The following is an 11,891-nucleotide window of genomic DNA, read 5'->3' as shown; positions in this document are numbered from 1 at the left end:
TATATATACCCATCCATCCATCCATCCATCCATCCATCCATTTTCCGTCACACTTATGGGGTTGCGAGGGGTGCTGGGACGGGAGCTTAATATATTAATATATATTAATATAATTAATATATATATATATATATTTTAATATATATTAATGTTTTATTACACTGACAAGTTATGAACTTTATTTTGTCACTCGTGACGCTTCATCTTATTTTGAAAATCCCTGCCGGAAGTGGCCGCACTCACCGTGTGCAGCTTGCCGAGCGGCTCCGTGGAGCGCGCTCGCTGTCAGATAGCGGAGTCAGACCGACGGAGAAACACCCGCACCGCCCGCTCCGTCCCTCTGTAGCAAACCCCTCCGTCTCTCGGCGCCTCTCCAAAGGCTTCCCCACGGCTCCAACGGCCGGCTAGCTGCGGGGCGGACCCGTCTTGTTGTTGTTGCTCTTATTTTTTTTTATTTTTGCGCCGCTTTTCTTTTTCGCCCGAACCAACTAACGGTTCATTCTTTCGGAGTTGTTTCAGGAGAGAGCAGCCAGTGAGAGAGAGAGAGCGAGGGGGGAGAGCCATGGCCACCACCACCTGCACGCGATTCACGGACGAATATCAGCTGTACGAGGAGCTGGGCAAGTGAGTATCCGCGGTGGTGTCGGTGTGCGTCGGCTGCTTGCTGAGCGGGGAGGCGCGGACAGGCGGTGCGGCGCTGAGCGCAGCCGCCGCAGGCCAGCAGCTCCTCTGAGCGCCTCCCCCTCCCCGCTGCCCTCCCTCCCTATGGTAGCTGTCAGAAATACGCGGCTCCCTGTCACAGTCTCAGCGTGATTTTAAGTCTTTATCACTCCAACAAATGGCCGTAAAGCGCCGATATGTCCGCATAGTAGCTGTATTTCTACTTTATTTGACGCTAAGATGAAGACAAAAGCTGCTGAAGGTGTTGCGGTGAAAGCTTTTCCACCTGAGATGAGCAGAAAAATGTGTTTTTTTCTCCTAAAGTTTGCGTGATCTTCACGCACAGTGAAGATCTGCTACAGATGCACGCATGGCGGTTGTGTTGTCCTCTGCAATCCTACTATTATATATATATATGTGTGTGTTTAAATAATAAAGTAATCAGATATATTCTGATATTTAGTCACCTGTGCCTTTAAAGTGGACAATGCGTTTGGGATTTATTCCATTATTGCACCTTTATAGCTTTTATAAACGTCTGCCTGAGGGACAGATTACTATTTTTTTTATATATAATATTTTTTGGTACGTTTTTGTTGCCTGTAGCACAAGCAAGGCGTCAGGCGTGTTTGGTGATCAACGCTTTCTAAGCCACATCATCTGTCTCTGCACATCTGTCACACCTGAAGGCATCGAAACACAACGTTTTCTTCACACTTAATCCGGCATCTACTAAGTTTTTGCAGGCAGGGGTTGTGAAAGCGTGGCCCCCTCAGGACCATATGCGTCACTTCGACGGCCCCCAATCAACGATGATTTGGCCCGTCAGCGCGCTTTTTATTTTTTTATTGTTGATTTGGGGACAATTATTACAGACAAGAAGACAAAAAATCTTACAGTTGAAACTGTCAGATGCAATGCAAAGTGCTCATCTTTTAATAGCCACACTTTTTACATTCTCTTTAATTTAATGGTAACTAGGATCTATTCTATCCAATGATTTTTACATAAATGCCAAGACTAAGCACCTAACTCTGCTTATTTATTGAAATTAGCTTAATTATCATATATTTTTTTGCACCTCAAATACCTTTGACTTGACAATTTTGGCCCAAGCGACAAGAAGTTTGGACTCCCCCTGGGTTAGTCTATGCTCATTTTAGTCCTATTTCCTAAAGGACTGCAGGAATGTTCTGGATTACTGATGTATTTTATTTTTTGTGCCGCTGATCCTTGTTGTTTCGGCTTCACATGGAGAGAGAATAGTGCGTCGTTTTTACTGAAATAGCGATGTTCTTCCCTGAGTCCGGTCAGTCTGCTCGATGGTAATCGGAATCGGCTTTAATCGGCAAGTTGGTTGGCGAGCTGACGATGAACGTCTGAGCAGCGCTGTGCGCAGGATGCGTGCGCTCTGCAGAGACGTTAGCCGGCCTTTTCCTCATCCTCCACCTGAATGGAGGGATGGAGGAGGGAGCTCGGCGCTGACGATCCTCTCTGCAGATCTGATCGTTTGCTTTAGTCTGGCCCTGGCGTATTTGGAGGAAGAGCCAAGCCCCGCAGTGATGGACCAACACGGGACGGCCCGAACGGTCGATGCAAAACCGGTTCAGCAGAAATGAGAAGCTGAAGCCCTCTTCAACATCCTCTTTTCTAAAAGTACGCCGATAAAAAGCCTTCAGGCCCGCAGCTTTTCAGCTTCCCTTTGATCCGTCAGACAGCCTTTTACTCTGAGTCCGTCTTTATGTCGCCGGCTCTGGCAGCTGTACCTGTTTCCCTCTGAGTGAATAAATTGTAAGTCTTGTTTGAGGATGAAAATCCAGCCTGACTTTAAAACTTTATGTTCAGAAACCTCCATCAGACATGGTTGGACTAATTCAGTCTGTCTCAGAATGATGTGAAAGCCTTTCTCTGACAGATTCAGCTGGTTCTTTTTGCTAAATCCATAAAAACTTCAAATACAACGCACCATTGGAAAGTATTCAGGCCCTTTTCACCTTATTTTTGTTAAAAAAATCTCCATGAAATAACCCAGAATGGTAAAGTAAGACTGATTTTACTTTTTTCTTCTAAATTTAGAACAAAATATTAAAGAAGTTAAACAAAGAACGTACATATTTGCCCCCATTTGTCACCATTTTGTTGCTTTTAGTCTTCTCAGTTACCTCTCTATTAGCTTAGCACAGCTGTTTTGGACTATTTTCTAACTTTCCTCTCAGGCTCCGTCAGGCAGACGGTTATTATTCAGATTTATTTTTTTGTGTGAATTATTCTGTACATGTCCAGGCTGCAGCCCGGCCTATGGACATCCACAGGTCTTGGCTCTCTGCTTTGCATCATTATTTATTTTCAACCCCCCCCAGGAGCAGTTTTTGCTTTAAATAATCTAGATTTGCCTAATGTCGTTTTACTCTAGCATTGTCCATAATGTGGACCTGGGGCCATTTTTGGCCCTTGGAAATATTTTTTTTGTGGCCCTCAGACCACGTTACAAAGAATAGCAGAGATTTGGTTCATTGGGCCCAGAGGTTGATCCAGATTTAGGTTAATAAAACCGTCTTGGTAAAAATGTTCATTGATGCGTCGCCTTCAAAATAGATACAGACAGTTCAAAGTCTACACAATCGTTTTTGCTTTAGGAGTCGATGTTCTCGTGGCTGAGAACATAAAATACATCTAAGGAAAGATTACGGAGAACCATCAAGCCCAAAAGCTTTTAAGGAATCTTTAAACGGGGGAACCAGTCAATTTTCTTTTTATGTTTCCACTCTAAAGATTCACACATTCCTTTATCACAGTAGTCTCAGTACGTTGGTTGGTTTCATTAAAAATATATAGTGGATTTAGTTTATTGTCGACCCTGTTAATGCAATTAGATTTTTGTTATTTGGATAATTAAAAGAAGTAAAGTTCAGAGTAGTTTTATCTTGACAGTTTTGGTCCGTGCTTTTTGGGATATTAACGATCATTCACCTTGATTTTTATTACCATTTTTATATATTTTTTTCTTGTGTAGATTGTTAAAAAAATGCAAAATGACTCAAATCGGTCTGACAGTAAGAATGTAAATGATGTTGATTAAGTGAAAGGGGGTTTGAATACTTTCATATAACTTATATAACTTTTCATATAAAACTAAATATAGTATATTGTTTGGATATTATTTGTTCACATTCTGTGTTATTTTTAGTCAAATTCAGTTTTTTTTGTTAACCTGTTATCAGAATAGGAGCCATTTAAAAATAGGAAGGCTCTCTGCACACTACAGGTTCTGATTGGGTTTTCTTTATCGTTTAATAGCTTTTGGTGCCTACATTAATCATCTAATATTGCAACAACGCTGCAATTTAAGACATGGAAAAAAATTATTGTAGGAACAAGAAGTTTAGCAGTTTACTGTAGTTTTCTGAGACGTAAACTGTTGCTGCTGCTGCAGAGAGATGCATCTGAATAGCGTTCAGATTCTGTGTAAAGTTTTTGATGCTCCGCCAGCCCCAGTGGAGTTTATTAAAATAAAAGGAACTAAAGGAGACGAAAAAAACAACGTTGACTGAAAACAGGGATGTTATTTTATGGTTAGATGCCTGACTTCTTCTGTACTGTTGGTGTTTAGGACAGTTTAAATGTAACTACGCAAAGAAAAGCACGCTTATTTATATTCCTCAATTTATACACAAGGTGGTTAAAGGGGATTTGCAGATGCATAAAGGTGAAGAAAAGACAGGAATAAATAAAAAAAACAGAACTGCCTTTAAAAAGATGAAAGATTTTAAGAATCACTAAGAAACGAACTGCACTGCAACTTTTTATGGCGGCTTTTTATTCTTTTCAGACTGTAATGCAGATTTGTTTTTATTTTTATTTCTTGCATTACCGTGTTTTCGATTTCCATTCACATAATTCAAGACGTTGCTTGTGTTAATCCATCAGAGCTGCACGATATTAAGAAAACCTGCGCTACGTGATGTTGGTGAACGTTGCAGTAACGACTCAACAGCGTTGACGTCTCTGGCTTTAGTGCAGAAGTAGACCCAGATGGTGAATAAACTATCCAGCTACTGGGGGGGAAACAAACGTGAATTTGTTGTTTCCAGTCCCACAACTTGACTTTATTGAAGTTGTTGCATCTGGATACATCAGTGTTACTTGAATGGAGAGGTTGTTGCATATCGTAATCAGGTATTTCTTTGCCGTCTAAGCAGTTCTTTGTGATATGTATATTGCATAATGTTGCGATAATGATAGAACTGGGGTATATTTTTAATCCCTATAATAAAGAATCAGTTCTTATTGAGAGACTGGACTACACTAGATAATGTTTAATGCATTTGTTTCTGTCTAATAGTGCAGAAAACACCAGATAGGCAGACACATTGGTCTGATTTTCATCTTCTACACTTTATTAGTGTAGAAGAGGAAGATTCAATCATTGTGAATGCAAAACGACAGCGCCTACATTTGATTGTACATTTGCACTCCGGTTTTCATTCAGTTCAGTCTATTAAACGGCATGTTGTCCTTAACCCAGAGAGGTCACATTCAACAGTTAATGGGTTGAGCTATACGGTTTAGTTTTAGTGAATACACCTCAGGCAAACTATTGTTTCCTTCCAGACTTTCTTTTCTTTTCTGCAATGCTGAGTTTTAGTAACGGTATCCGTGCGGAGGTGTGTTGTTTAAAGCCTATATCTTCACATCTCATCTCTAACGCACCAGAGAGATGTTTGGATGAACCTGTAATAAAATGCTTCCAACTGTGTCTTCTCACGCAGAGTAATGAAATGCACTTGAACGCACCATAAATGCCACTTCCAGCTGTGATTTAGCGCTTTTAGTGTACAGGCACTTTCATACCTGCAGAAGAGTGGGCTGACCAGCCAATCAGGATGCTCTCTCAGTTATTTGCAGCGCTGAAATGACTGAAGAAGTGCAGCAGGGAAGACTGTGTGCTGCACACCTGAAGGGCAGCAGGATAGGGCTGTGCGATTTTAGCACAAAAAATCAAAATTGCAATTTATAGCAACCATAATTTGACTTTTCTCTGCGTTAACTAGCAACAAAAATAGCCTGTGGATAGAGTTGTTTGTAAACAAGGACTATTTAAAACAATAAATTGAACGGTTTCTTATTAATCACAATATTCTTACTCAAGAGAATAGGACGTTAATACTTGTTCAACATAAAGTGTAACCAGTAAACAAGTCTATGTATTAAACAGTTTGACCGCTACTTAATGCTATGGTGAGATTCCTGAAAGTTTCTGGTAGAAAGTATGATTATATAAACTCTAAAACAAACAAAATGTCATTATCTCACTGCTGCAACTCTCCCCCCTTCCATGTAGCGCAAACCCACTTTAATATTACTTACACTTAAAGGTTCTGATCCATTAATTGTTATGTAGCCAAAAATTGTAGACCTCTGCGATTTGGAAATTGTGTTGTTTTTTAAATGACAATTATAATGCAAATTCAAATAATTATCCCTTTCTGAAGCAGGAAGTGATGTTCAGTTAGGTTTCCAACATTCCTGATAACTCCTGGGTTGTTGCCATCTTGAACAGGGAAGCCCCCGCCATGCGTATTTGGCTGATGTCTGTCGTACCTACAGGGTTCGACAAATCCGAGTGTTATAGATTTTGAAATGGAGGTAATCTGTGATTTATCCAGATTCCAAAAAAAGTATTTGAATAACTCTTTATCACACCACCAAACCAGAGAGTAACTTTAGTGCTGATTCATGATAGGAGGGCAAACCGATTACAAAAAAAAATGCAGCAAAGTAAATATCTTCCACTTAGATGTCTCAAATATTAGAAAAATTGTTTAGAAAAATTAAGAAGTTGAAGGTGGAAAAGCATTGTGAAATGGAGGTTTTGTAGGAATTCTGTCTACAACTTCTGTCGGGTGTCCTTAATTTAAATTTCTGCTTTATTTAACGGTGAAAATCTCTTTTACAACAGGGTCCTGGCCAAGATGACAGCACAGAACCAGTTTTAGATGCAAATTCAAATATGAAAGCTCCCAAGACAAAATATGTAGAACAGGATTTATTTGTTTATTAGGTTCTTTTAAAGATTATTCAAGTATTCAGAGAGACTGGCTCTTTGAGACGTAAGACATTCTGTACCGATTCCTGGTGGATGGAGCAGAATATTGAAAAGACTTCCTCCCCCGTTCAGTCCGGACCATCGGTACGATTAGAAGAGAGCTTCTGAGAGCGAAGATGACAACATCCCTAAACTAACATCTAACAGAGCATCTTTTAAGACTAACAAGGTTAATCCTTTATGCACAGGCATATTTTAAAAATCCACCTTCACTATTTAGCATTCATTTTTAAACTCAAACACTTCAACATTAACACATTTACAGCAATGAATGCACCTAAAAATCTGCATAAACTGTTTATGTATAAATCTGTAATAACGCTTCAATTAATAATTGCTCCTTCGTGCAGGTATTTTTGTGAATGTTGGGTCTAACCTGGTAGAGAACATTTTTATAATAATTAGTAGTTTTTATAACATTTAGACTTTAAATCACTTCATGTCAGGTGTTTTCTCTGACTTTACATTATATTTTAGGATGTAAATTATCAGGAATAAACCCCACTGACTTCAGATTTTTATCGACAATCATTTTTTTAAATTAAAAACTTTCATATTAGCTGTCAGGAACTGTTGATTACAGCTCTTCTAGTTCTTAGAGGAAGAGATTTTACATTTATTTACTATAAAGGAAATTTACAAACCGAGATTGGTCAACCTCAAACTACCACAAACCAACAAGTGAAACCCAATACGAAGCTATAACACATTAAATAATTGGAAATGAAATGCTATCATTAGGAATTACAAGCAGATTTATTTAGGAGATTTAAAAAGAGCAACAGATGCACAGAGTCTTAATATGCTTCAGTAACTGTTTTTTTTTTTTTTTTAACAATTTATGTGCTATAGCTGCAGACCTCTCTGTACAGACCCAGACCTTGGGACTAGTAAAAGCAAAAGATGATTAAATCTGAGAAATCTGGAGAACACGTATAGCTGCAGGGTATCAGACAGATATATACAGCAGCTGGTCCATGGAGTGCTTTATAAGTCAACTAAATAATGTTAAATTCAATCCTAATTGAACAGGGAGCCAGCAAAGGGAAGCACAGGGGACAGATGAACTGAAGCATTCTGGGTAAATGCAGCCATGAAAGGCAGGCCTGACTAACGCCAAAACACAGATTCAATGATCAATGATGTTAGAAAAGTGGGAATCAACACTTAAAAATCCCAGCAAGATAATAAAAGATTTCACTTTCAATAAACTGCTTAGTTTACAAAAAGGTTTACTGTAATGGTGAACTAATCTGTTTCTCAAAGTTAAAATTAGAACGTGACCTTGAAGCCATTAATGTGGCAATAAAAGGCTCGATCCCTCCAAGGTTAATATGAAGTCTGCTTCAATTAGCACTTCAAAATATAATAATAATAATAATAATAATAATAATAATAATAATAATAATAATAATAATAATAATAATAATAATAATAATAATAATGGGCCTCAGGTGGAACTACATCTCTGTATCATCTGCATAAAAAGATATGTTCTGAAAATGGATCTTTTTAGGAAGTATGTTAATAGAAAACAAAACTGCCCTAACAACAGAACCCTGGGGAACTCTAAAATAAATAAATTCACTAAGGGTCACAGAAACCTGTCAGAAAGCTAAGCCCTGAACCATGCTAGCTTTTCTTGTGTTGCTAAAGTGCAACAAATATGAGGTTAGGATGCTGTGATCAACTGTGTGGAAGGCAGCTTTGAGGTCTAAATGAAACAGGATGGCTGAGTCTCCTGAATCAGTGGCTAATAAATTACAGTTTATATCAAATAACCCGTTTATGCCTAAACATCGTCAAGGAACAAAACACAAACATCTTAATTAGATGACAGGTGAGTTAGACTGTAACAATTGTACGTTTCCGTTTTATGTTTCGCCGTTTAGGAAGAATCCAACATGGCTGCTGCTGCTGCTGCTGCTTCCCACCCATAAAAGTCCAAACTGCAGATGCTTCAGGGCTTAGAGTCGCATCAGGTGACTGTGGTGTGCTCCGCAGAGCTTGTATTTTAGTTGGCCTTTTTATTGTTGGAGAAGCATAAATAGTCTGTTGTCTGTCAGAGTGACTGCACACACAACACCCGGGGATAAGACTAATAACTTGGGCTCGCTGCAAAGCTTGCTCTGCCGCCCCAGCAGTAATAACTCTGGTCGCAGGGAATGTCTTGGCCGCCTGACTCCCATCTGTTTAAGCTCTGTTATATCTCCTCCTTCGGTTTTGGCTTTTGAATCAAAAGGAAAGAAAATTAGTTAATTTCCCCCCCAAAAAAAATATAATCAGCTGGGCTTCGATCTTGTCTGAGTGACACTAATCCTGAACTACAAGCCGTCTTTTCCAGATGATTATAGTTATTCGTCCAGTCACGTCCGTCTCAGAGGACGGACACCAGGTGTAAATGGCTTGGCCTTCACATAAATATGCTATCTCTGACTCTGTAATACTAATACTGAGCGTCTGAGGTGAGATAATTATTGTGCTCTCACTTTTCGCTGCTGTTTCTTTCCATGTGGGACTTGTGACATTTAAGCATCGTGACTTTGCCTCCGTAGTTTCAGTGCGTCTATTACACATAATATCAGGCCTGGCTGACTACAAGCAGCTCTTCCTTTACACACACTGACATAAACAGCCTCCCTGAACGGTTGTTAGAAAGCACAGTCTTTGATCTTTTCAGCCGCTGTGGCGTCACACTTTGTTAAAAATTTGATTTATTTGTTTTTGTAATGGTAAAGTGTGCTGCTAATATAATGAGGTTTCATTTGAAAAAGGCCCAGGCTGTCGTTTCATTTTTTTCCCCCTTCAGCCTATGTTGAAATAGGCTGAAATATCTCTGCTATGCTGATGTTTTTTTTGTTAATAAAAAAGTAGATCATGTCAGCCATACTTAATGTTTTGTTTTAATTAGAGATGCTCCAATCCGTTTTTTCAGAGCTGAGGACTTAAAAAAAAAAAAAAAACATAAATGACGTGAAAATATGCAGCAGGATCTTTGATAGAGATTGTTTTATATTTGAAGGGATTACCAGATTATCCCAATTTATGCAAATTGTTTTGTTGATTTCTGTTTTTTTTTCTGCTTGTTTAATTCACCCTGTGAAGAATTTTGTTGTTTATAAATGTACTATCTTTAAATAGATATTGACAAGGCATGTGTCCTTAACATTCATATTTCTTTTAATCAAAATCAACAAGTGCTATCAGAGGATTCATCCATAGATGTAAAATGTTTTTTCCCCCCTTTTTTTGATAAATTTATTGTAGAGGGAAACATTTTTATCGTTCCTTATTTGACCTGCCAATCACAGAACAGCTGATTTAGGGGAAATTCACCAACATTTCCAATGTTTCCGACTAATCGGTCCTGTTTTTGATTTGCCACCGATTGGTTTGTTTGGGACTTTAGAATCGCTCCAGAGGTTCAGAGTTATTCACCTAAAAAACCACCAACCTCTGAATGTATTTGCTTTTGTTCCTTAAGATACAGGTTTGAGGTTAGATCTCAGAGTTTGTGTTCCTGGAGTCAAAACTAGACCTCATTCATGACATTTGCAAAATATTTGATGGTATTTTACTGTAAAATAGAAATTAGCAATTACAGCACTGTTTATCATTATCAGGAAAACAAAATTTAATCCAAAATGATGATTTGCCGTGATAAAAATCTCTCTAATGATGCTATTGTTAAAAAAAATAAAAAGTTTAGGCTTTTATTTTACTGTTTTAACAATTTTCTTTTCTAATTTTACTCTAATCATCATCAAGGTTTAACAATATGACTGAATGCATTTATTGCGTGCAGGTCTTGGAGGGCGGTTGGACCACCTGTAGTAGTTGTCAAGCGGCCCATTTGATTCGTTTAGAGCAGCAGACCGGGATGAATCTTTAAATGTGTTTTACTGTCACTTATCAATTTTTACAATAATCATTTCTGTTCTTTTTTATTTCAAAAAAGTAAAAAAAAACAAAAAAACAACTGGACTTTTTTTTTATTTTTCGAAGTTTGAAGACGTTTCGCTTCCTATCCAGAAAGCTTTCTCAATTCAACATCTTCTTTTTAATATTGCTTTGGGTATGAAATCGTTGTAGACTAAATTGTTATCAAAGAGTCATTTAATTCAAGGTGGTTTACATGTTCGTGTCATAATAACCTTGAAATCGCTCATATCTAATCTAAAGTTGATTGAACTTCCCCGATAGATGAACTAATTAGCATGTTAGGATCAGCTGATTTACTTTACCGTCACTGAATGAAATTATTTATTTGGGTCTGATTTTGACTATGTGGCAGAAATGTAATCAGTTGCGTTTGGACTGAGCTGGACTTTCTATAACTTGATATGAACTGGACTCTTGAGCTGCTTTCAGGCTGTGTTAGTCTTGAATTAGCGTAAAATCAGTCCTGCTAAGGTCTGTCGAGTTGCTGTCAGCATGATTTCATCTGGTGAAATACAGTTTTAATTATGAGCCCAGGATTTAGAGATGAAGCTTGACTCCATAAATCTTTTTATGCGACTCTTGGATGGGAAGTAGCTCCTCTGGCTGTGCCTTGTTGTGGGGTCTGAGTTACTCCAGAGGGACTTTTTAATCGCTAGCCTTTGGGGTACCTGGTAAAAAGAAGAAATGGACACAGGATTAGATAAGACACATGGTTTTAGTTGTGGAAGAAAATGTTGATTTACAATGATGAATAATGGTCCTGAAGTTGCCGTCCCTTTTAAACACTAATGAGAAGCAGAAAAACTATCAATCCTTTCCGTGCATCAGGTCTGTATTGTTATTTCAGATGAGGAACTGCAGGTGCAGCTCTATGGACATCTCCCCGCTAAGGATTTTAATCATTTTGGCTTCAGTCCACGTGTTTTAGATCTTGGTCTTTGTTCTTTCATGAACAAAGACCAAGATCTAAAATACGTGGACTGGTCAAGCTTGAACCGGATGATTATGCACAGAACAGAAAACTCAGTTCAAGGTTTATAAAAACCTCATTCTGAGTGAAAAATCATCAAAAAAGCCTTTTCAGTGTTTTTTTTTTTTTGGCATTAATACCGGTACTTCCTTTTAATGGGAGAACCATGAAAAACCACAAACTTCAGGCTGTTCAGACTTGATTATTTTGCAT

The 11,891-nt window shown here is 38.4% G+C and overlaps 1 protein-coding gene across 50 annotated transcripts in view; it reads left to right on the top strand.

Annotated features, from left to right (window-relative positions):
- Window positions 1-269: 269 nt before the first annotated feature.
- LOC105920517 (calcium/calmodulin-dependent protein kinase type II subunit beta) overlaps window positions 270-11,891 on the top strand; it is a 100,033-nt gene continuing 88,411 nt past the window's right edge. For 28 of the 50 annotated variants that reach the window (XM_036144185.1, XM_036144162.1, XM_036144182.1 and 25 more), the window contains exon 1: window positions 272-624. In XM_036144185.1, coding sequence (XP_036000078.1) covers window positions 563-624 — 62 coding nt within the window. In that variant the 5' untranslated portion in view covers window positions 272-562. Of the gene's footprint in view, window positions 625-11,891 lie in introns of all 50 variants that reach the window. The other 22 variants (XM_036144180.1, XM_036144179.1, XM_036144173.1 and 19 more) reach the window with 3 other exon arrangements.

This window comes from Fundulus heteroclitus, chromosome 12, assembly GCF_011125445.2.
Source record: "Fundulus heteroclitus isolate FHET01 chromosome 12, MU-UCD_Fhet_4.1, whole genome shotgun sequence".
Lineage (NCBI taxonomy): Eukaryota > Metazoa > Chordata > Actinopteri > Cyprinodontiformes > Fundulidae > Fundulus > Fundulus heteroclitus.
Note: the sequence above shows the minus strand (reverse complement) of the source record. Positions and strands in the feature narration are given on the sequence as shown.